At 56.6% G+C, this 22,624-nt stretch overlaps 2 protein-coding genes and 1 long non-coding RNA gene across 12 annotated transcripts in view; 2 read left to right on the forward strand and 1 right to left on the reverse strand.

Moving 5' to 3' along the window:
• The window catches only part of MAEA (macrophage erythroblast attacher, E3 ubiquitin ligase), a 51,070-nt gene extending 44,512 nt beyond the window's left edge, over nt 1-6,558 (forward strand). For 4 of the 6 annotated variants that reach the window (XM_063663462.1, XM_063663463.1, XM_063663465.1 and 1 more), the window contains 2 exons: nt 2,011-2,144; nt 4,962-6,558. In XM_063663462.1, coding sequence (XP_063519532.1) covers nt 2,011-2,144; nt 4,962-5,298 — 471 coding nt within the window. In that variant the 3' untranslated portion in view covers nt 5,299-6,558. The remainder of the gene's footprint in view (nt 1-2,010; nt 2,145-4,961) is intronic. The other 2 variants (XM_054484491.2, XM_054484493.1) reach the window with 1 other exon arrangement.
• On the reverse strand, nt 382-13,242 carry LOC134739397 (uncharacterized). Of its 3 annotated transcripts, none has more exons than XR_010125995.1 (3): nt 13,063-13,242; nt 1,305-1,392; nt 382-873 (listed from the first exon to the last, which is right to left on the reverse strand). It is a non-coding gene; the product is annotated as an uncharacterized LOC134739397 (long non-coding RNA). The 3 variants fall into 3 exon arrangements; XR_010125993.1 differs by having other exon boundaries at nt 12,900-13,229; XR_010125994.1 differs by having other exon boundaries at nt 382-1,392.
• A 155-nt stretch (nt 13,243-13,397) lies between these two features.
• UVSSA (UV stimulated scaffold protein A) overlaps nt 13,398-22,624 on the forward strand; it is a 46,897-nt gene continuing 37,670 nt past the window's right edge. The window contains exons 1-7 of one of the 3 annotated variants that reach the window (XM_054484496.2): nt 13,398-13,583; nt 14,447-14,546; nt 15,800-16,130; nt 18,141-18,261; nt 19,406-19,786; nt 21,111-21,223; nt 21,492-21,620. In XM_054484496.2, the coding sequence (XP_054340471.1) occupies nt 14,449-14,546; nt 15,800-16,130; nt 18,141-18,261; nt 19,406-19,786; nt 21,111-21,223; nt 21,492-21,620 (1,173 nt within the window). In that variant the 5' untranslated portion in view covers nt 13,398-13,583; nt 14,447-14,448. Of the gene's footprint in view, nt 14,135-14,446; nt 14,547-15,799; nt 16,131-18,140; nt 18,262-19,405; nt 19,787-21,110; nt 21,224-21,491; nt 21,621-22,624 lie in introns of all 3 variants that reach the window. The other 2 variants (XM_063663466.1, XM_054484497.2) reach the window with 2 other exon arrangements.

Consider the following 22,624-nt stretch of genomic DNA (forward strand, 5'->3'; position numbering starts at 1 on the left):
GGCAAGAAACAGGAGGAAGTGTTTTGTTCAGAGAATGGCAGACGCCATCAGAGGCCCAGAGGCAACCAGTCCTGTTCCTTCTCAGTGAGGACCTTCTGGACTGTGGGCTGCCTCCCTTGTAGACTTTGATTTTTAGACAAAAATGAGATTAAAAACAGCCTTTAAAAATGTGGGAGTTAAGTGTGGTGTTTACCCTAAACTGAGACTGAGAAGCTTACAGAGACTGATGGGTGACATCCCCTGATGGCCACCTCCCCTCCCTCCAGGTGTGGCCGTCTCCCCCCAAGCTAGAGGCTGAGTGGCCTTTCTGGGTTGATGCGAAGGTGTTTCTCTCCTGTGCTCACACACGCTCTCTCTCTTAAGTCTAAACCTGACGTTATTTAGGGACAGACATTAATCAGGTTTAATTTTCTGTTCTGTGATGCTTTAACCTAACATGGACTGGCTGTTTTCCATTTCATACATGATTTCTCTGAAGTAAGAGTTTTTACGCCTAATGCTCTGAGGTGCACTCTGCACTGAGCTGTCCTTCCAGCTGTGTGAGTCTATTTTTTGTCACAGTGCACAGGATCCACACATTCCAGATCATTCGAGTTGATTCATAAGTGAGTGTAGCAGAGTTAAGTAAGCACCAGCCCTGTGGCTTGTTGAAATCAGAGTTAAGTCAGCACTGGCCCCACGGCGTGTTGAAATCACAGAGTTAAGTCAGCACTCATCCCGCAGCATGTTGAAATCAGAGTTAAGTCAGCACTCATCCTGCAGCGTGTTGAAATCCGGGAGTTAGATCAGCACTGGCCTTGCAGCATGTTGAAATCAGAGAGTTCCAGCACTCGCCCGCAGAGTGTTGAAATCAGAGTTAAGTCAGCCCTTGTCCTGCAGGTGTTGAAATCAGAGCGTTAAGTCAGCTCTGGCCCCACAGTATTTTGAAATCAGACAAGTCAGCACTCACCCCACAGCATATTGAAATCAGAGTTAAGTCAGCACTCACCCGTCAGCATGTTGAAATCAGAGAGTTAAGTCAGTACTCGTCCCACAGCATGTTGAAATCAGAGAGTTAAGTCAGTACTCGTCCCACAGCATGTTGAAATCAGAGTTAAGTCAGCACTCACCCCACAGCATGTTAAAATCAGAGTTAAGTCAGCACTCACCCCACAGTGTGTTGAAATCAGAGTTAAGTCAGCACTCATCCTGCAGCGTGTTGAAATCAGAGTTAAGTCAGCACTGGCCCCATAGCATGTTGAAATCAGAGTTAAGTCAGCACTCACTCCACAGCATGTTAAAATCAGAGTTAAGTCAGCACTCACCCCACAGTGTGTTGAAATCAGAGTTAGGTCTGCACTTGTCCCACAGCATGTTGAAATCAGAGAGTTAAGTCCATACTGGCCTCGCAGTCTGTTGAAATCAGAGAGTTAAGTCAGCATTCATCCCGCAGCATGTTGAAATCAGAGAGTTAAGTCAGCACTGGCCCTATAGCATGTCGAAATCAGAGTTAAGTCAGCACTCATCCTGCAGTGTGTTGAAATCAGAGTTAAGTCAGCACTCATCCTGTAGCATGTTGAAATCAGAGAGTTAAGTCAGCACTGGCCCTATAGCATGTCGAAATCAGAGTTAAGTCAGCACTCATCCCGTAGCGTGTTGAAATCAGAGAGTGAAGTCAGCACTGGCCCTATAGCATGTCGAAATCAGAGTTAAGTCAGCACTCATCCCGTAGCGTGTTGAAATCAGAGAGTTAAGTCAGCACTGGCCCTATAGCATGTCAAAATCAGAGTTAAGTCAGCACTCATCCTGCAGTGTGTTGAAATCAGAGTTAGGTCAGCACTCATCCCATTGTGTGTATCAGTCAACACTTGAGGGAGTTATGCTTTGCGCTGACCCTTAGTGCAAAGTGTGTGGGTCATTGGGGGATGGCTGGGGGCCGATGGCACCTGCCTCACCATGGTCCACATTTTTAAGCTGCCCCAGGAGCTTCTCTGGGAGCATCCCCAGCACCCTCTGCCCTCTGTCTTCCAGGACCTCCTGGACCCTGCACGGTGGCGGATGCTGATCCAGCAGTTCCGGTACGACAACTACCGACTACACCAGCTGGGAAACAACTCTGTGTTCACCCTCACGCTGCAGGCCGGCCTCTCAGCCATCAAGACACCGTATCCTGCCTCCTGTGCGCAGTGCGGTTTGGCCTGGGGTTCGCGTCTTTGGTCACATTTTAACACGCTGACCCTGCACCTTACCACTCTAGTCCTCCCACCACAGACAGCCCCCACCACGGACAGCCCCCACCACGGATAGCCCCCATCACGGACAGCCCCCATCACGGACAGCCTCCACCACGGACAGCCCCCATCACGGACAGCCCCCACCACCACGGACAGCCCCCACCACCACGGACAGCCCCCACCACCACGGACAGCCCCCACCACCACGGACAGCCCCCACCACCACGGACAGCCCCCACCACCACGGACAGCCCCCACCACCACGGACAGCCTCCCCCACCACGGACAGCCTCCCCCACCACGGACAGCCTCCCCCACCACGGACAGCCTCCCCCACCACGGGCAGCCCCCACCACCACGGACAGCCCCCACCACCACGGACAGCCCCCACCACCACGGACAGCCCCCACCACGGACAGCCCCCACCACCACGGACAGCCCCCACCACAGACAGCCTCCCCCACCACAGACAGCCCCCACCACCACAGACAGCCCCCACCACCACAGACAGCCTCCACCACCACAGACAGCCCCCACCACAGACAGCCTCCACCACCACGGACAGCCCCCACCACAGACAGCCTCCCCCACCACAGACAGCCCCCACCACCACAGACAGCCCCCACCACAGACAGCCCCCACCACAGACAGCCTCCACCACCACAGACAGCCTCCACCACAGACAGCCCCCACCACACACAGCCTCCACCACCACACACAGCCCCCACCACAGACAGCCCCCACCACAGACAGCCTCCACCACCACAGACAGCCCCCACCACAGACAGCCCCCACCACAGACAGCCTCCCCCACCACAGACAGCCCCCACCACCACAGACAGCCCCCACCACAGACAGCCCCCACCACAGACAGCCTCCACCACCACAGACAGCCTCCACCACAGACAGCCCCCACCACAGACAGCCTCCACCACCACAGACAGCCCCCACCACAGACAGCCCCCACCACAGACAGCCTCCACCACCACAGACAGCCTCCACCACAGACAGCCCCCACCACACACAGCCTCCACCACCACAGACAGCCCCCACCACAGACAGCCCCCACCACAGACAGCCTCCACCACCACAGACAGCCTCCACCACCACAGACAGCCTCCACCACAGACAGCCTCCACCACCACAGACAGCCCCCACCACAGACAGCCCCCACCACCACAGACAGCCCCCACCACAGACAGCCTCCACCACCACAGACAGCCCCCACCACCACAGACAGCCCCCACCACCACAGACAGCCCCCACCACAGACAGCCTCCACCACCACAGACAGCCTCCACCACCACAGACAGCCCCCACCACCACAGACAGCCCCCACCACAGACAGCCTCCACCACCACAGACAGCCCCCACCACAGACAGCCTCCACCACCACAGACAGCCTCCACCACAGACAGCCCCCACCACACACAGCCTCCACCACCACAGACAGCCCCCACCACAGACAGCCTCCACCACCACAGACAGCCCCCACCACAGACAGCCTCCACCACCACAGACAGCCTCCACCACAGACAGCCCCCACCACACACAGCCTCCACCACCACAGACAGCCCCCACCACAGACAGCCCCCACCACAGACAGCCTCCACCACCACAGACAGCCTCCACCACCACAGACAGCCCCCACCACAGACAGCCTCCACCACCACAGACAGCCCCCACCACAGACAGCCCCCACCACAGACAGCCTCCACCACCACAGACAGCCTCCACCACCACAGACAGCCTCCACCACAGACAGCCCCCACCACCACAGACAGCCCCCACCACAGACAGCCCCGGACTCCCGTGTGCTGCACTTGCGCAGTGTCTAGATGGTCGGGGTGGGGCCGTGTTGAGGGGCCTCGGATGCGTCGTGCAGCCTTCCCTCTGGGAAGTGGCGCGCTTCCTCTCATCATCTCAGATGCCGCCATGGGCATTGATCTAAAAGCCCGATTTTGATGTGTTCTGGGCAGCTGGGAGATTACCATTCGGAATAGTTTTCCCATGTGATTACCAAGAACCTTGCCTGTGACTGACTCTATCCCACCTGTGACTGACTCTGTCCCACCTGCTACTCACTGAGTTCCTGCCTGTGACTGACTCTGTCTCTGCCTGTGACTGAATCGGCCCCTGCCTGTGACTGACTCAGCCTCTTACTGACTCTGCCCCTGCCTGTGACTGACTCTGTCCCCACCAGTGACTGACTGTCCTCCTGCAACTGAGTGTCCCCGTCTGTGAATGTCTTTCATGTGACCTGACTCAGGCCCAGAGGGCAGTCAGTGTTTCGGGATTGCTGCTGGTACCCGGCTGTGCTGGGGTATGAATGAGACTCAGGCCCCCTCCCTTGTCCCCTCTTTGTGGAACTCTGACGGGGAGGGCTGGCGTGCTTGTCCACTGCCTGTTCCTAGGTGCCAGCAGAACATCCCTGCTGCGTGGTGGCTCTTGTCCTGCCTGGAGAGGCTGCATGGCCGGGGAGAGGGTGGTGGGCGACGGAGCCGCTGTGTGCCTGTGGTCCTGGTGCAGGAGGCCGGGGCGAGAAGGCGCAGGCTTCTTGTCTCCGCCCAGGCCTCAGTGGGGCTTTTTAGCTGTCGAATGCAGCACTTGCTTTGCCTCGAAAGACAGCCCCGTGTAGTCAGCATGGTGCCTACATAGCCAGAAGGGCACGCAGCCCAGGGTAGAGTGGCCACAGGGGGTTGGGCTTGCCCTGGGTGGCCCCCAACCCTTCCTTGACCCGATGCTCAGACAGTGCTACAAGGAGGATGGCAGCTCCAAGAGCCCTGACTGCCCTGTGTGCAGCCGCTCCCTGAACAAGCTGGCGCAGCCCCTGCCCATGGCCCACTGTGCCAACTCCCGCCTGGTCTGCAAGATTTCTGGCGACGTGATGAACGAGAACAACCCGCCCATGATGCTGCCCAACGGCTACGTCTACGGCTACAATGTGAGGGGGACAGGGCAGGGGGGCCAGGCTGGCACGCATCGTCATTGGGACAGGGCTGTGTGGGGCGGGCAGGGCAGGGGGGCCAGGCTGGCACGCGTCGCCACTGGGACAGAGCTGTCCTCTCACCCCACCCTGCCTTAGCTTCATTCGAAATGGATGAAGGGGTGAGAAGGACAGGCAAGGTGGCCCCAGGATTTCTTTGGCAGGTGTGTCTTCGGGAAAGAACTTTGCCTGAGAGGATGAGTGATTCCCTGGTGGTTCATTGTGGGGATTTTCCGTGGAAATCCGTGTTTACGTTGTATTCGCTTGCCTTAATGCATTCCCGCTTTTATTTTTCAGTCTCTGCTTTCTATCCGTCAAGATGATAAAGTCGTTTGCCCGAGAACCAAAGAAGTCTTCCACTTCTCACAGGCCGAGAAGGTGTACATCATGTAGGCCCCATGTCGTGAAGCGCACGCCTTGGGGACGGGCTGCGGCGGGCGGGGAGGCCACGCCTTCCTCCTGTCCCTCGCTCCAGCCTGCCACGGCGTTTCTGTTTCTTGCGACCAAAGATCAGTGAGCAATGATAAATACTCTTAGGAAGAGAGAAAATAAGGTTTAATAAGTTTGTACTTGAAAACATTTTGATTGGTAGGATTTTGTAACACGTCAACCATTTGATGCTTCGGAAAAGTACTTTCAACTTGCGAAGGAAACTTTTCTTTAAAGACTGACCTAAACACCGAGGGAAACTTTAGAACGTTTAAAATATAGGAGTCCGTGATTTCCCTGTGTTTTCAGTTTCTTTCCTTCTGTGAACGATGAGACTTGGAGAACGGGCTGGTCCTTCACCGCTTTCTGTTGGCCCTGGCCCGGCCGGGGAAGGTGGCAGCGGCACTGGACTGACCTGCAGTGACCCGTGATGCCGCGCCACGAGGGACACTTATGGCTTCATTCGAGAGCTGCTGCCAAAACGCCTGGCGCCGCCACCGTCGGGCCGGCTTCGAGGACACCCGCCTGCCTCGCGGGCCGTGTCCGCGGGACTGTGTTCGTACGTGCGTAGTTTCGATATCACATCGCGGGGCTGTGTTCGTACGTGCGTAGTTTCAATATCACACCCTCTGTGTGCCGCCTTACTTCCTGCTTCGAGAATGTATAACGTGGAAATCCACGGGACCAAGTTTCTGCAGAGGCCTTGCCGGATGGTTCCACAACTGTAGAGTCTAATTACTATCCATTACAGAAATTAATCGTTCAGTTGAAAGAAGTACTGATGACTTTTCAAAACAAATGAACCACCGTAGTTGACAGAGAACCGTATCGTAGAGGTTTGTAGTTAGTGCTTATTTTTGCATGTTGATGTTGACTAGCTAATAAACTGTAAATGTAAACCATGCGAATAAAATGGTTTTCTATTTCTCATTTGTGTGTGAGCCGAGGCTGCCGTGCGTTTCTAACAACGAGGTTGTGTTCTGCTCCCCCCCGGGGCCCGGGCAGCATGGCGGGCATACGCGTAGCTTCTGGTACCACAGCCACAGGGAGTTGAGAAGCCGGCTGGAGGCCACTCCTGCCTGCACCGCAGTCCTCCTCTCGGGCGCTGCCCTGAGGCATGATGGCCCCAGTGTCTTGAGGCTCCAGCTTGCAGCTGGGTGACTCAGACACCGGTTCCTGGGACCCGCAGGCCGTTGTCTGTTAGGGGTGGGGGCTCAGGCTGCAGCCTCCAGCAAACCTAGGCCTGCGGCTTGGGCTGAGTCTAGGGTTGGGCTGAGGAGGCCTGCGGGCTGTGGCGACTGGCCCTTCCCCCGACCGCCCACCCCTGTTTTCTCCAGCGCCCCATCCCAGCTCCCGTGGCCAGCCTGGTGCCCTTTAGCCCATCTCTTACCCCATGGTGGCTGCCCTGGCCCCTCCACAGTGCCCAGCTGGAACCCACCACATTCCCACGTGCTCTTCTTTGGAGTGCCCGTGCCCAGGTCAGCCCTTGGCCGAAGCAGACCCTGCGGCCCCACCGCCACGCAGCCGCCCCGGGCTCCACCGTCGTCACATGCAGGGGCTTTCCTTGCTTTGCGTCCTGTTCTTTCCTTTTTAACTCGAGTAGAACATACTGGAGCACACACATTCTAAGTTCACATAACGAATTTCTGTGTAACATGCATGTAACCACCAAACAGACTGTTCCCAGCCCCTGGCCTTGCTGGGTCAATATCCTGGTCAGTCATCATCGGAGTGGCGCACCCCGGCCCTGAGCTCCTCGAACACAGAGCCACATGGCCTGGGTCCATGGCTTAGCGTTACTCGGCGGCTCAGCCCTGGCACGGCAAAGTCTTGCCTGGTTACAGTCCTGTGCTCTCCAGGCAGAACAAGCACAGCGGCCTGGCCCCTCTCACGCTGGTGGACATCAGGCGGTGTCCAGGTAAAGCTGCCGTGAACACTCTGGGAGATGACACTTGCTGGACACATCATTCTTTTGTGGGGAGATGCACAGGAGTGCCATTGCTGGGTCATGTGTCCACTCAGCAGACGATGGTTTGCTAAAGGGGTTGCACCCACTTCTGCCCATCTGCTCCACATCCACACCAGCGAGTGGCACTGGGAGTCTTGAATGTGAGATGTTTTGTTGGTTGTGTTATCTCGCTGTACTCTTTCTCAATTGAGGTAAAAATTACGTACACCAAAATGCACATACAAGTAAAAGCTACTCAATGAGTCTTAATAAATGTACCTCCATGTGACCACCACTGAAGCCCAGGTATGCAACGTCCCTGTGGCCCCAGAAAGGGACCCCTTGTACCTTCTGAGTTATCCACAACCCCTACACACAATCATTGCTCTAATTTTTGTCACCGTAGGTGAGCTGTGCCTCCGTAGGTGTCAGATGGTGGAGTATGGACACTGGTAGGTCTGGCTTGTTTCACTCTGCAGACGCTTGTGAGGTTCATGCCTGTTGCACATGTCAGCAGTTCAGTCCTTAGGTGTTGCTGAGTGGAGTGATAGTAATCCATGTGTGCACAGACCACAGTGTACACCAGACTGGAGTGTGGTGGCGCAATCTTGGCTCACAGCAATCTCTGCCTGTTGAGTTCAAGCGATTCTCCTGCCTCAGCCTCTCGAGTAGCTGGGATTACAAGTGCACACCACCATGCCCAGCTAATTTTTGTATTTTTAGTAGGGACGGGGTTTCACCATGTTGGCCAGGATGGTCTCGATCTCCTGACCTCATGATCTGCCTGCCTTAGCCTCCCAAAGTGCTGGGATTACAGGTGTGAGCCACTGCGCCTGGCCTGTATTCCATTCTCTTGATGGACATCTGGGTTGTTCCCTATTTGGGGCTATGATGAGTAAACCTCTTATGAACATTTGTGTGCCAGTCTTCTTGCAGACATTTTCATTTCTTTGGGAAGTAATTCTCTGGAAGTAGAATGAACTGAGTCATGGTGTGTTTAACTATATGTTTAACTGTACCACAACTGCCAAAGATTTATCCAAAGTTGGTGGTAGCGTTTTACACTCCAGCAGCAGTGTGAGGATTCCAGTGGCCCCACATTGTTGCCAACACTTGGTGTTGTCAGGTTAGTCATTCAGGTGGGTATGCACTGGGGCCACAGTGTGATTTTCCCTTGGTTTTCTCTGATGTCTGATCTTGACCTCCTGATGCGCTGATTGTAATTTATATATTTGTCTATTGCTCATTTTAAATTGCATTATCTTATTGATTTGTAGGAATTCCTCACATACAAATCCTTTGAGGGATATGTGTATGCATACTTTATTAACTGTCATTTGATCAGCAGATTTTTTAAGTTTTAGTGCACTTCAATTTATTCTTTCTTTTGTGGCTAATGCTTTTCTATGTTCTAAAAAAAAATCTGCCTATTCCAGGGCTGCAATAATATATCTTCCAGAAGATTCAGTTTCGGCTTTTAAGTCCGTAACACATCTCTAACTTGTGTGTGTTGTGTAAGGAAAAGCCCAAGGATGATTCCCCACTATCCCATATGTTTACTCTATTGTTGTAACACCATTTGTTAAAAAGACCTTTCTTATCCCGTTGAATAATGTTGGCTCCATTAAAAAAAAAATGCCTGGCTGTGTAAGTTGGGGTTTATTTCTGGACACTATCTTCTGTTAAATTGGCCTTTAGGTCTATCCTTGTCCTAACACATTATCTTAATTATTGCAGTTTTAAGGCAAATCTTGAAACCAGGGAGTATGATGAGTCCTCCAGTTCTGCTTTTTCAAAATGGTCTCGGTGGTTCTAGGTCTGTTGCATTTCCACATACGTTGTAGAATCAACTCATCATTGTCTGCTGAACACTGTAAAAAGTGTGCTGGGATTGTCACTGAACTTCAGTGAACCTATCATCCCTATTTGGGGACGGTATTAGTTTGCTAGGCTGCCGTAACAGAATACCATGGACTAGCGGGTTTACTTCTTCACGGTTCTAGAGGAGATGCTGGCAGGGTTGGCTCCCAGTGAGGCCTCTCTTCCCGGCTTGCAGACGGCCCCCTTCTCACTGTGTCCTCTCGTGGTGGACTCCCTCCTGTGCACACACATCTCAGGAGTCTCTTCATCTTACGAGGACATCAGTCCTATCAGGTGAATCTCTGGTTCATCCCTAGAATCTCATTTAACGTTCACCTCTTTAAAGGCCTCATCTCCAAATAAAGTCACATTGCAGGTTAGGACTTCGACATAGGAATTTGGTAGGCGGGGCCACAATGCAGTCCATGTTGGACTTACAAATCGTAACAATATTGAGTCCTCAACCCACGAATATGGTATATCTTCCTGCAGATTTAGATCCTTCTCTCATTGAAGGTATTGCCACTTCCAGGAGGCAGATCATGAGGTCAGGAGTTCGAGACCAGCCTGACCAACATGGTGAAACCCTGTCTCTACTAAAAATACACAAATTAGCCAGGCGTGGTGGCACGTGCCTGTAATCCCAGCTACTTGGGAGGCTGAGGCAGGAGAATCGCTTCAACCCAGGGGGCAGAGGTTGCGGTGAGCCAAGATCACACCATTGCACTCCAGCTTGGGTGACAAGAGTGAAACTCCGTCTCAAAAAAAAAAAGTATTTACAGAACTTTTCATTCCTTTTATAAAGTTTGCCTCTGGTATCATTTTCCTTTCATCTGAAGAGCATCCTATAACAGTTCCTGGACTGCAAATCTGCTGGTCATAGTTCATGCAGCTTTTGTCTGAAAATGCTTCTATATCACCTCAGTTTTTAAAGGCTATATTACTGCATATACAGTTCTAGATTGACAGTATTTTTTCTTTTACCACCTTAAAGATGTTCCATTTTCTTCTGGCTTGTTTTTTTGGTGGAGGGGGAGGAGGGGACAAGAAATCCCATACGCCTTGTTTAATCTGACTGCTTCTAAGATTTGTCATTAGTTTTCTGCAATTTAAGATGTGCCTTGGGTGGTTTTCTTTGTTTATCCTGCTTGGGTTTTATCATCTCTAAGTTTCCGTTGGTTCTTTTAAAATATCTTTTAGAAGTATCTTCTAATTCTTGGCTGGGCGCAGTGGCTCACGCCTGTAATCCCAACACTTTGGGAGGCTGAGGTGGGCAGATCACTTGAGGCCAGGAGTTTGAGACCAGCCTGGCCAATATGGTGAAACCCTGTCTCTACTAAAAATACAATTATTAGCTGGGCGTGGTGGTGGGCGCCTGTAATCCCAGCTATTTGGGAGGCTGAGACACGAGAATCATTTGAACCTGGGAGGCAGAGGTTGCAGTGAGCCGAGATCACACCACTGCACTCCAGCCTGGGCGACAGAGCAAGACTCTGTCTCAAACAAAAACAAACAAAAATATCGTCTAATTCTCATCATGATTTATCTTGGCTTTCTAATCTTATCCAGCATTCAACAAATATTGAGCACCTACTTTGTGTCTGGCTTCATGAAACAAAGCAAAGATCCCTATTTTCAGGGACTGTATGTTTTAGGAGTGAAGAGAAAAAGCAAATCAGCTAGTAAGACAGTAAGTCTGTATGACACAAGGCCAGAAGCGCCCTGGGAACAAGCAGGGCAGGTTCAGAAAACGGATGGGGGGTGTTGAGCCTGGGAAGCGAGAGGGTGCAGAAGTGCTTGCTCAGGGTGAGACATGAGCAGTGGCTGGAAGGAGGCAAGGAGCTCTGTGGATACTGGCAGAAGCTTCCCGGCAGAGGGATCTGCTCCCCGGAGGCCCAGTGTGGCAGCAAGAGCAGGCTGGAGAAGTCAACCGTGGGATGTAGGGGGCGGCAAACACAGGCCACGACCGGTTTTGCTTTGCCCCGGGATAGGAGCCGTCGGAGGATTTTGTGTGGAGGAATCCTGTGATCCGACCTTAGACTTGCAAAGGTCCCTCTGGTTGCTGCATGATGGTCTAGGGGTACCAGGTGCAAGTGAAAGACAAGGTGACGGCAGTGACCCGCTGCAGGGGTGGCCAGGAATTGGCAGTGGCAATGAGGCAGTGGGACGTGCTCAGATCTGGATGTGTTCTGAAGGTAGGGCTGTCAGGATTTGCAAACCAAATGGGCGTGGAGTGAGAGGAAGAGAGAAGCCCAAGTGAGTCAGGTAATTGGTCCAAGGGAACAGAAGGATGCAGGACAGGCCAGGCACGGTGGCTCACGCCTGTAATCTCAGCACTTTGGGAGGCCGAGGTGGGCGGATCACCTGAAGTCAGGAGTTCGAGACCAGCCTGACCAACATGGTGAAACCCCGTCTCTACTAAAAATTCAAAAATGAGCTGGGTGTGGTGGCGGGCGCCTGTAATCCCAGCTACTCGGGAGGCTGAGGCAGGAGAACCCGGGAGGCGGAGGCTGCAGTGAACCGCAATCGTGCCACTGCACTCCAGCCTGGGTGACAAAGCGAGACTTTGTCTCAAAAAAAAAAAAAAAAAGGCTGCAGGGCCATCAGCGGATACAGAGGGCAGTGGACGGGCAGCTTGGCTGTGCTGTTGAGCCTGAGGGCTGAGAGGACACCCTGGGGCAGTGTAAAGGAGACTGGACTTAGCAACTGGTAAGAGAAGTTGGATAAAGAGAGGGTTTTGTTAGTATGGAAGAAACGGCACCCTTTTATACTAATGAGAACTACTAACAACAACAAAAACCACGCTGTAGAAGACAGAGGGAAACTGCTGGATGGGTGCCTTGGAGGAAGCCACAGGCCGGGAATTGGGTGCATAGGGCAAGGGGCGCTGAGGGAGGGTCTGGCTGCAGCTTGCTCAGTGAAGCAAGAGGCCGGGTGAGGAAGGGGTGAGGCGGAGGAGCGGCTCGGGGCTGGCTGCAAGCTAGGAGCTGGGAGCCACTGACGCCCAGGGACATAAGCTGGTGCTGCAGAGACGGGCGGCGCAGGGAGTCCCTCTTCTTTTCCTTTTTAAAATAATTGCTTTACTGAGATATAACTCAAACATCGTAAAACCCACCCTGTAACAACACGATTAACAGAGTTGTGAGCTACCACCACTGTAATGCAAGGGCACGCCCATCCCCCCGAAAAAGAAACCCCGGCCCGCCGCCGGCGGCCCCCGCCCTGCACCCAGCCCCGGGAGCCCAGTCGGGCGTCTGCTCTGCGTGGCCTGTGCCGGGCGCCCCGCGAGTGGGGTCCACACCGCGTTCCTCCGAAGCCACGGTTTCCCAAGCCCGATCTCCAGGTCCGTCCGTCCGCAGCCGGCCTCGCACTCCCCTGCGTTCCAGGCTGCGGACCTCGGCGGCAGGACGGACGGCGCCTCTGCTCCTCATTCCGCCCAGGGCCAGCCCGGGCCCAGGGGTACCTGCTGTGTGTCTGGCGCCGAGGTGGGCCCCGAAGACCCCCGAGCCCGCCCAGGGGTTCCCTTCCCGAGGCCGGAGCGGGGAGGGGCCGCGGGGTTCAGGGCGCCCTGCGCGGGGCGAGCTCGGGGGCGGGGACCCGCGCCCTCCCGTCTGGGCGGTCCTCACCGGCCCTCTGCAGGGGAAGGGACCTGGCCGCGAGCCCCCGGGCGGGCGTGGCGTTGAGGCCCAGACCGGAACTTCCTTTCGGCCTCAGTTTCCCGGCCGGCCCCGCCCCCGGTGTCCGCACATGCGGCACCTTTAAGGACTTTCTGCGCCCTCCCGCCTCTTTTTTTCTCATGCGTCCCCCTCCCCACACCCCGGCAGGCTGCCCCGCCCTCGCCGGGAGCGCGCCTACGTCACCGCGCAGACCTCAGCCGCGTCTTTGCGCCTGCGCCTCCTGGGCTGGGGTGAGCCATTGGCTACCGAGCTCAGGGCACGTGATAGGAGGCGGGGCCTTCACCGGAAAGGGTGGGGCAACGGCGAGAAAGGCCGCGTCGAGCGGTAGGTGCAGTCGTCGCCGTGGTGACCCCAGCTCCTGATGCGTCCGGCCCAGGGCCAGCCAATGGCTGTAGAGGTGTTGGGCACCTGACAGGAGGGGCGGTCCCCCCGCCGGAAGGGGCGGGGCGAGGCGAGCGGCCGCGTCAGCGGTAGGTGGGGCTGTGGTTACGCTGCCGGGCGGGGGTCGCGCCGGTTCGGCACCCGCGGCTCTGCGGGCGCCGGGCAGAGACCTGCGGCTGGGGCGTGTCACGTGTGTCCGAGAGCGCCGGCGGCGGGGCCGGAGGGCGGGTCCTGGGCCGAGTGACAGGCCGCAGCCCCCGTGCACCGTCGAAGCCGGCGCACCCGCCCGGTGCAGCCGCTGTGCGAGGGCGACCCCGCGGTCCAAGCCTCGCGTGGCCCTGCCGGGCCCCTTCTTTCCCCGAGTAGGGCGCAGCTCCCCAGCCTCCGCCCCGGCCTCGCCTGGCGCTTCCTTCCGGGTCCTTCGGCCTTTCCCTGGCGGTGCCGCAGGCTCTCGCCTCATCCCACCAGGCACGTCGCGGTGCTCGACCCTGGGCCTCCGGGCAGGCTGCCTCCATTAGGGCCACCCCTGGTCTCCGGACGCGACTTTCATTGGTCTCAGAATTTCTTGGCTCCTCTTAGCCTCTGCAGCCTTGCTGGAGGCGGCTCTGCGGAATCTGAGTGAATAAGGGAAACAGCAACAGTTACGTTGGGGAAAAGCTGATGATTCGGACAGTGCCACTTGTTCCTTTAACGCACGGCCCTCAATGCAGCGTCCCACACACATGGGATTGTAGAGGTCCCGAGTTTAAGGTTCACTTTTAAAACTGTAATCACCGCCGTAAAGGCCTTGCTGGACACACATATTTCCTAGAGAGGCACCCACAGATGGACCCCAGCCTCAGGGTCCTCCCGGAGCTTTCGGTTTATAGTGGAGCCCAGTAAACAGGTTAATAACACCGAGAGCTATAAAATACAGATGGTGATTTAGCATCTCTGCCTTACTTATTTCTAGATATGGATCAGAAACTTTCGAAGTTGGTAGAAGAGCTCACAACTTCAGGAGAACCCCGACTAAATCCTGAGAAAATGAAGGAACTGAAGAAAATTTGCAAGTATGTCTTAGGGTTCAGTAACTCACAGTAACTGGCCCACTGAGCCCAGGACACACACAAGGCCATGCCCTCCTGCCCCCACCTGGGAGAGAACCACCCGAGGGACACGCCCAGGACATTTTCTCAGGGCTCTGCAGTACCCAGCTCTGACGGGTGGTTATGTTCTGGGGTCGGGGCGTGTGGCGTTGGGGACCCCACTGCTCTGCGGTTGGTGCTTCTCTTCATTCCCGTTTGTGTGGGCTGAAGCACATCATGTAGGAGTTCTTGAGTGCAAATATGTGATTCAGAGAGAAACGTGCATCTTTTTCTTTGCTGTTGGACTTTTCGAAGGGAGAGAATAGAGCTTGCTGATGGGCGAGTTGGTCCATCGCCTTTAGGGTATGTCCACTTCTGTTCACTTCCTCCGAGGAAAACGCCGGCCGGGATCTCTGCCGTCACCCTCAGGCACCCAGGGATTCCTGGGGGAAGCAAAACTTCACCTCGGAGGGTGGAGCATAAGTCGAGGACACTGATTATCCTGTATCCTGCGTTTGTAAAACGGCAACTTATAGATTGTTTATAGAGTGATGGAGTGTTGACATTTTGGTAGAAAATTTCAGGTCAGGTTTTGCGGCCTGCGCCAGGAAATCCAATTCGCAATGGTTTATGTGGGGCCAGGAGCTGGGAATAGGAGCATTCAGGAGGGGCTAGGAGATGTCCCGAGCTCTAGGCCTTCCCTTCCTTCCTGCAGCAGGAGGCACCCAGCTGAACAGTGTGCGTGCTGGGCGGTGTGCGTTGTGCCGGGCGGTGTGCGGTTTGTGCCGGGCGGTGGGCGTTTGTGTCGGGCCCTGTGTGTTGCACTAGGTAACGTGTGTTTAAAGAGCTGGATGGTTTGTTTCAGGCTTTGCTGTAATGGCTCTGCTGTGAACACAGCTGTAGATGATGTAGGTGGATAGATGGGCCACGTTCCAGTGAAACTTTGCGAATGAACACCGACATTTGAAGTCTATATAATGTTCACATTTCACCAAGTATTTTTTGTTTGTTTCGACATTCTTGGCTTGTGGGCCACACAGAAACAGGCAGGGGCTGGGGAGCTAGATGTGGCCCTTGGGCAATAGTTTGCAGACCCTGCTCTAGAAAAGGAGAGAATGAAGATGGGAAGGCAGTGGTGGTCCTTGCCACACGTGCCTACAGCATCCCTGCACAGAGAGTCTCCCCCCGCCCATCCTCTGCGTGTCGGGCAGTTGGGTGAGGCCAGCTCGCATCCCCAGGTCTTCAGAGGAGCAGCTGAGCCGCGCCTACCGCCTGCTGATAGCACAGCTGACCCAGGAGCACGCCGAGATCCGCCTCTCAGCCTTCCAGATCGTGGAGGAACTCTTCGTCAGGTCTCACCAGTTCCGGATGCTGGTTGTTTCCAACTTCCAGGAGTTCCTGGAGCTCACACTGGGCACGGACCCCGCACAGCCCCTGCCGCCCCCCAGGGAGGCGGCACAGAGGCTGAGGCAGGCGACCACCCGGGCCGTGGAAGGGTGGAATGCGAAGTTCGGGGAGGCCTACAAGAAGCTTGCCTTGGGCTACCACTTCTTAAGACACAACAAAAAGGTAAGTGGGCCTGGCCCATTTTTTCCGAGACTCTGGTTACCTGACGTGAGGAAGGCAGACGGTACCAGGGTGAAGATGTGCCTCCTGTTGAACCCTAGCACGCAGGGGCCTGCTTGGCCTTGCCTGAACACCCAGGCTGCCAGACCATCTGTGGGGTGTGGGAAAGAGGACTGCATCTGGGGTCACGGCCTCCTTGAGAGGGGCGGTGCAGCTCTGAGAGGAAGAGCATAAGCTTTATGTGTGGGTGGAGCTGAGGCTGCATGCGTCATTTTTTACGTATGTGTAGGAGACAAAAGAAAAGCCAAATCCAACTTCTCAGATGCAGCGTTTTCTATGACAGTGGCCCCTGGACTCTGGGACCTGTCCCAACCTTGCACTTTAAGGCTCCACCCGGACCCTACTGTGGGCTCTGGCTGGTGCCTGGCATGATGAAACCCACCAGGATCTGCCGCTGTGGCCTGAACCCAGCCTCATTGCCCAGACCCTACCGTGCCCCTTACCCCACCTGCCACGGAGGCTCAGGGCTCCCTGGTGCAATGACCCAGCCCTGCTGGCTTCCCTGTGTGCCCTTGGAGTGCCCTGTCTCCCAGGATTCATGCTCAGGGGTTGTTTCAGACTCCTGGGGTCCAGTCAGCAGCCTCTGCCTGCTAATGGAACAAGCACACTGCTCTCCTACCTGTGAGGTACTTGGGGTGAGAAGTCTCGTTACCTCTTTTAAGTTGGCAGACGTGCTGGCTTTCCCGGGCTCAGACAGCAGAGAGATGTGCATTGTGTTTTGTTGTAATGCACTGTGAACAGCTAGGTGTGAGGGTGCACACCCACAGTCCCACTGACTCTGGAAGCCGAGGCTGGTGGATCACCTGGTCCTGGGAGTTTGAGTCCAGCCTGGGTAACACAGCAAGACCCCTGTCTCTTAAAAAAAAAAAAAAAAAAAAAAAAAAAACCACTGTGAACTTACAGGCGCATGGGGCTCTGGCCACACATGGGTGCTGTGTCTTTTGTTAGGCCTACTTGAGCTTTATCTTCCTCACATTCTGTATAGATAGCTCTAGTTTTTTTTGTTGTTGTTGTTGATGTTGTTTTTGAGACAGGGTCTTGGTCTGTCACCCAGGCTAGAGTGCAGTGGCGCGGTCTCGGCTCACTGCAACCTCCGCCTCCCTGGTCCAAGTGATCCTCCTGCCTCAGCCTCCCAAGTAGCTGGGACTACAGGTGCACGCCACCACGCCTGGCTATTTTTTGTTTTTAAGATGGAGTCTTGCTCTGTCGCTCAGGCTGGAGTGCAGTGGCACAATCTCAGCTCACTGCAAGCTCCACCTCCCGGATTCACGCCATTCTCCTGCCTCAGCCTCCCGAGTAGCTGGGACTACAAGCATCCGCTACCATGCCCGGCTAATTTTTTTTTGTATTTTTAGTAGAGACGGGGTTTCACCGTGTTAGCCAGGATGGTCTTGATCTCCTGACCTCATCATCCATCCCCCTCGGCCTCCGAAAGTGCTGGGATTACAGGCATGAGCCACCGCGCCCGGCCTAAGTTTTGTATTTTAGTAGAGATGGGGTTTCACCATGTTGGTCAGGCTGGTCTCGAACTCCTGACCTCGTGATCCGCCCGCCTTGGCTTCCCAAAGTGCTGGGATGACAGGCATGAGCCACCGTGCCGGGCCAGCCCTAGTCTTTATTTTCTTTCTTTTTTTTTTTTTTTTGAGACTGAGTTTCACTCTGTCGCCCAGGCTGGAGTGCAGTGGCGCGATCTTGGCTCACTGCAAGCTCCGCCTCCCGGGTTCACACCATTCTCCTGCCTCAGTCTCCTGAGTAGCTGGGACTACAGGCGCCCGCCACCACGCCTGGCTAATTTTTTTTTGTATTTTTAGTAGAGACGGGGTTTCACCATGTTAGCCAGGATGGTCTCAATCTCCTGACCTTGTGGTCTGCCCGCCTCGGCCTCCCAAGGTGCTGGGATGACAAGCGTGAGCCACCGCACCCGGCCCCTAGTCTTTATTTTCAATTGCTCAGGTGGATTTTCAAGACACGAATGCTCGGAGTCTGGCAGAAAGGAAGAGAGAAGAGGAGAAGCAGAAGCACTTGGATAAAATTTATCAAGAAAGAGCCAGCCAGGCAGAGAGGGAGATGCAAGGCAAGTGCCCAGGACAGAGGGAGGGGCCCACGCCTCTGGGGGTTGCCCGTGGTCCAGCCGTTCATCCTCCTGGTCCCAGGGCCCCAGCCGCAAGGAACCCAGGTTTTGAGACAGGCTAGGTCGGGCCGGAGGGCATTCTCAGCCATTGGCCTCCCAGGCCGTCCATGCCTCTCCCGCGCCCTCTGGTGGTCACGTTCACCCACGCCCATTTGCTGCGCGGACAAACAGGTGTGCCTGTGGGCAGTGGTCTGAGCCCCAGCCTGGCTGAAGGCCCTGCCACCTGTTTATTTTGTGACTGCCTTGCCCTTGCCAGCCCCTTCCCCAAAACTTCACCGTTTGCTTCTCGGCAGTCAGCCTTTCTTGTGAGGGGCACCACGAGAGTGTGAGGAGGGGGTGCCACGGCCCTCCTGAGACACCTCCTGATGTGGGCGGAGGTACGGCCCTGTGTCTTCGGACTACATGTACCCCAGATCCTTCTCCTGACAGACTGTGGTCCCAGGTGTGGGCCCTGCCACAGGCCACTGGAAACGCAGGCCTCAGGGGAGCTCGCAAGGCAGGCAGCTGGGTGCCCAGACAATGAGGCGGCTGCCAGGAGGAAAGCTGCTCCGACCCGGGAGGTGTGGCATGAACGAGGCTGTTTTGTTGCCCTAGGAAAGAGATGCAGCCGCGTCCTGGGAAGTGCGGGCGGGCTGACCTCCCCTGCGCACTCGTGCTGGCTACCCAGAGGTACAGAGAGGTGGCCTTGCAGGCCCAGCTGCTGAGCTGGGAGCTTTAGTAAGCAGTTAAAAAGTGCACGACAGGGCACAGTGACTCACGCCTGTTATCCCAGCACTTTGGGAGGCCTGGGCGGGTGGGTCGCTTGAGTCCAGGAGTTTAAAGCCAGCCTGGGCAACATAGCAAGACGCTAAAGTTAGCTGAGCATGGTATCATGTGTCTGTAGTCCCAGCTAATCAGGAGGCTGAGGCGGCTGGACTACCTGAGCCTGGAAGGTCGAGGCTGGGGTGAGCTGGGATTTCACCACTGCATTCCACCTGGTGCTGAAAAGTGACACCCTGCGGGGAGTGGGCCTCTGGGTGTGGTTTTGAGTGGGCTGGTGCTTTTGCTCCACATGGCGCAGCAAACAGGTGTCTTGATCTTCTGGCAGAAATGTCTGGAGAAATTGAATCCTGTCTGACGGAGGTAGAGAGCTGCTTTAGGCTGCTGGTGCCTTTTGACTTTGACCTGAACCCGGAGACGGAATCCCTTGGCATGGCTTCCGGCACGTCCGATGCCCTTCACTCCTGTGCGGGCCAGGTGGGCCCTTGCCGGTCTGGCACCCCCGACCCCCGGGACGGGGAGCAGCCCTGCTGCAGTAGAGACCTGCTTGCCTCTGCAGGCCACCCCAGAGCGGGCGGCGGGGCACAGCCATCCCAGACAGCCACAGGTGACCCCTCAGATGAGGACGAGGACAGCGACCTCGAGGAGTTTGTGCGGAGCCATGGGCTGGGTTCGCACAAGTACACACTGGACGTGGAGCTCTGCTCAGGTAACTGCCTTCCCGGAGTCTTTGTGGCGCTTCCCTGCCCCAGCTCCCGGGTAGGCCCCTCCCTCACTGGCACCCGGCCCAGGAGCCTGGGAATGCAGGGCCCTCCCCTGGGGAGCTAGGCCAGGGGTCACCACCAGGTTTTTCCTTTCTGTGTGGTGTCTGCACTGGGCTCCCCCAACCCATGCCAGGCCTCTGTGGCCACAGGGACACTTCTAAGAGCTCATGGCAGCCCCCACCTCAGCGAGGCTGTGGGCAGAGCAAGGACCCGCAGGATTGGGGTGAGGTGGGGTCTCGAGGCTGTTGCGGTCCTCGAAGGATGAGGGAGCACAGGTCTGACTTCCAAGTGACCGGATCCCTGGGCAGGCTGTGTGGGCATCCCGCCAGCTCACAGGCCTGTCAGGGTCCCGTGTTGCCATGAGGGGTCGGGTAGCACCGGCCCTTGCTGGGAGGAAAATGTGTTCCAGAAATGGCCACGGGCAGCCTTAGCACTGCAGCCTGTGTGGGTGAGGATTGCAGAGACATAGCCGTCCCCGACCCGCCAGCCCCAGCTTCCTCCCAAGCCCCCTGCTGCCCCCGTGGGGTGTGAGTGGAGGCTGGGGCCCTTTGGGTATGTGCATGGCTTCAAATCGCTCTCTTTGAGGAACCTGCTTTTTTGGAAGCAGGCACAGCAGGTGTCCCTTCACCAGGGCCAGGAAGCAGCTGGGCTGGGAAGCTGCTGGGAGAACTGATCCTCGGGTCTCAGCTGCCCAGAGGTGCCTCAGCAGTGAGGCTGCAGGCCTGTGTGGGGTGGACACCGCTGCTGCCAGCCTGGGCTGTCCTTGCCTGCATAGAGCTCTGCCCTGCACCGGACACTGAGGGTGCCACACCGGGGGAAGCCACGGCAGGGCAGAACTGGAGTTGGGGTGTCCAGCGGAGGAGAGGCCAGGTTGGGTGGGGGCTGGTGATGCTGGGCTGGAGGGGCCCTATCCTGTGGGGTGGGCTGTGGAGGGGAAGGTTCTGTGCCCAGCGTGTGGGGGCGGTGAGTAGAAGAGGCTGTGGGTGGTCTCACCCCTCCAGATGGGATGGCTGCAGCCAAGGAGATTGAGACACAGGCAGTGGAGCTGCGTGTGAGGGGAGGCTTTGGTGTTAAGCCACAATGTTCTTTTCCAAGATCATAAAACACTTCCTTCTCACAGCATCAGGTTTGGGATTCCCGGGGGCAGGCATGGGTGTCTGGCAGGTTCCCCTCAGGCTACAGCAGCCTTCATTGCATGGTCTGCCTCTCCGGGGCCTGTGGGAGACGCTGCCTGGCGCCCTTTTGTGACCTCTGTGTGCTTCTCCCCAGAGGGCCTGAAGGTGCAGGAGAACGAGGACAACCTTGCTCTTGTCCACGCCGCCCGCGACACACTCAAACTCATCCGGAACAAGTTCTTGCCGACTGTGTGCTCATGGATCCAAGTGAGCCTCGAACCTGGGACCTGTGGGTGGAGGGACGTGTGCAGAGTGCCATGCATGGGGGGTCCCTTTCTTGGGGGGACTGTGGCCCGGTGACTGAATGGCCCCTGACCCGCGAGGGCTCTGTCTCTCACCTGCAGCTTTGTCCTCTGCATCCCAGGTGTGCCAGGGACCCCCCCGGGCCAGTGGACCTGGCATGTGCCTCCCAGCAGGACAGCTTCCCAGGGCCTGCCCGGCCAGCCCCTGAGCTGTTTACACCCCCGTTTCGCAGCGCTTCACCCGCGTCGGGACCCACGGTGGATGTTTAAAGCATGCCATTGACCTGAAGGCGGAATTGGAGCTCATACTGAGAAAATACAAGGAGCTGGACATCGAGCCTGAGGGAGGGCAAAGGCGCAGGGTGAGTGGGCAGGCGGCGAGCGGGAAGGGGTCCCAGAGGCCTCAGTGGGGGAGGAGAAGCTGTGAGGGGTTGTGCCCTGGGCCTGTGGGCCTGGCAGACCCCAGCCACACCCCAAGCCCACTCAGCCTCAGCAGGACCTGCCTCCCCAGCAAGGGTTTCCTGTGAACCCAGGGTCATCGCCATAGCAGAGGGGACAGTGCAGCTCTCGGGTGCTGCCCGGCTGCCGTGTATGGTAGCTGAGCAGAAGTGCTGAGTGCTGCGCGCGCCTCCGGGAAGCCACCAGTCAGGCCGTCCCCCCGTGACTCCTTCTAGGGAGTCATCAGCAGTGTGGTGCATGTCCTGGCAGGCACTGTATCTGCCAGAAGAGAGACCCTTGGCAAGCCCACAGACGGCCAGGAGGGTCAGCGCGGGCACCGGTGCCCACTTGGGGTGGAGACTTAGGTTACTGTCTGCTGGGCCTTGCGAGGGTTGTGGGAGGGTCATGGGGGCGCTACTCTTCCCTGAGCAGGGAGCACGGGGTTAGAAGGGGGCAGGGCCGCCATGAGGGGCTGGAGGCTGGAGGGAGGTATGGGGTGCCTCTGGTGGGGTGAAGCTGGGAGCAGAGACCATCGCATTGGGTGTGTCGGAGCCATTCGAGGGTGGGAGTGCCAAGCACACTGCTGTGCTGGGGGCCTTGAACTGGCTGAGCATGGAATGGAAATCTGGGCCTCGGTGCCTCGGTGCTGCAGACGTCCTCGGCAGCACCCAGCACAGTCGGGCCTTAGGACTGGAGGCACACCGCGGCCACCCTGGGCTCGCACAGCAGTGCTGTCTCTCAGGCACCTCTCCCTTCAGGAACCCAAGCCCTGAACCCCAACACCCCTGAGTTCGGACCCCAGACCCAGCCCTGGCCTAGGAGATGGTGGCCTTTTGGCTGTCCCCACTTTAAGGAAAGCTTTGGGGTGGAAGTGACACTGGGCTCCTCGCTGAGGAAGAGGTTGGGTTCCACAGCAGCAGACGTGCGG

Source organism: Pongo pygmaeus, chromosome 3 (assembly GCF_028885625.2).
Source record: "Pongo pygmaeus isolate AG05252 chromosome 3, NHGRI_mPonPyg2-v2.0_pri, whole genome shotgun sequence".
Classification (NCBI taxonomy): Eukaryota; Metazoa; Chordata; class Mammalia; order Primates; family Hominidae; genus Pongo; species Pongo pygmaeus.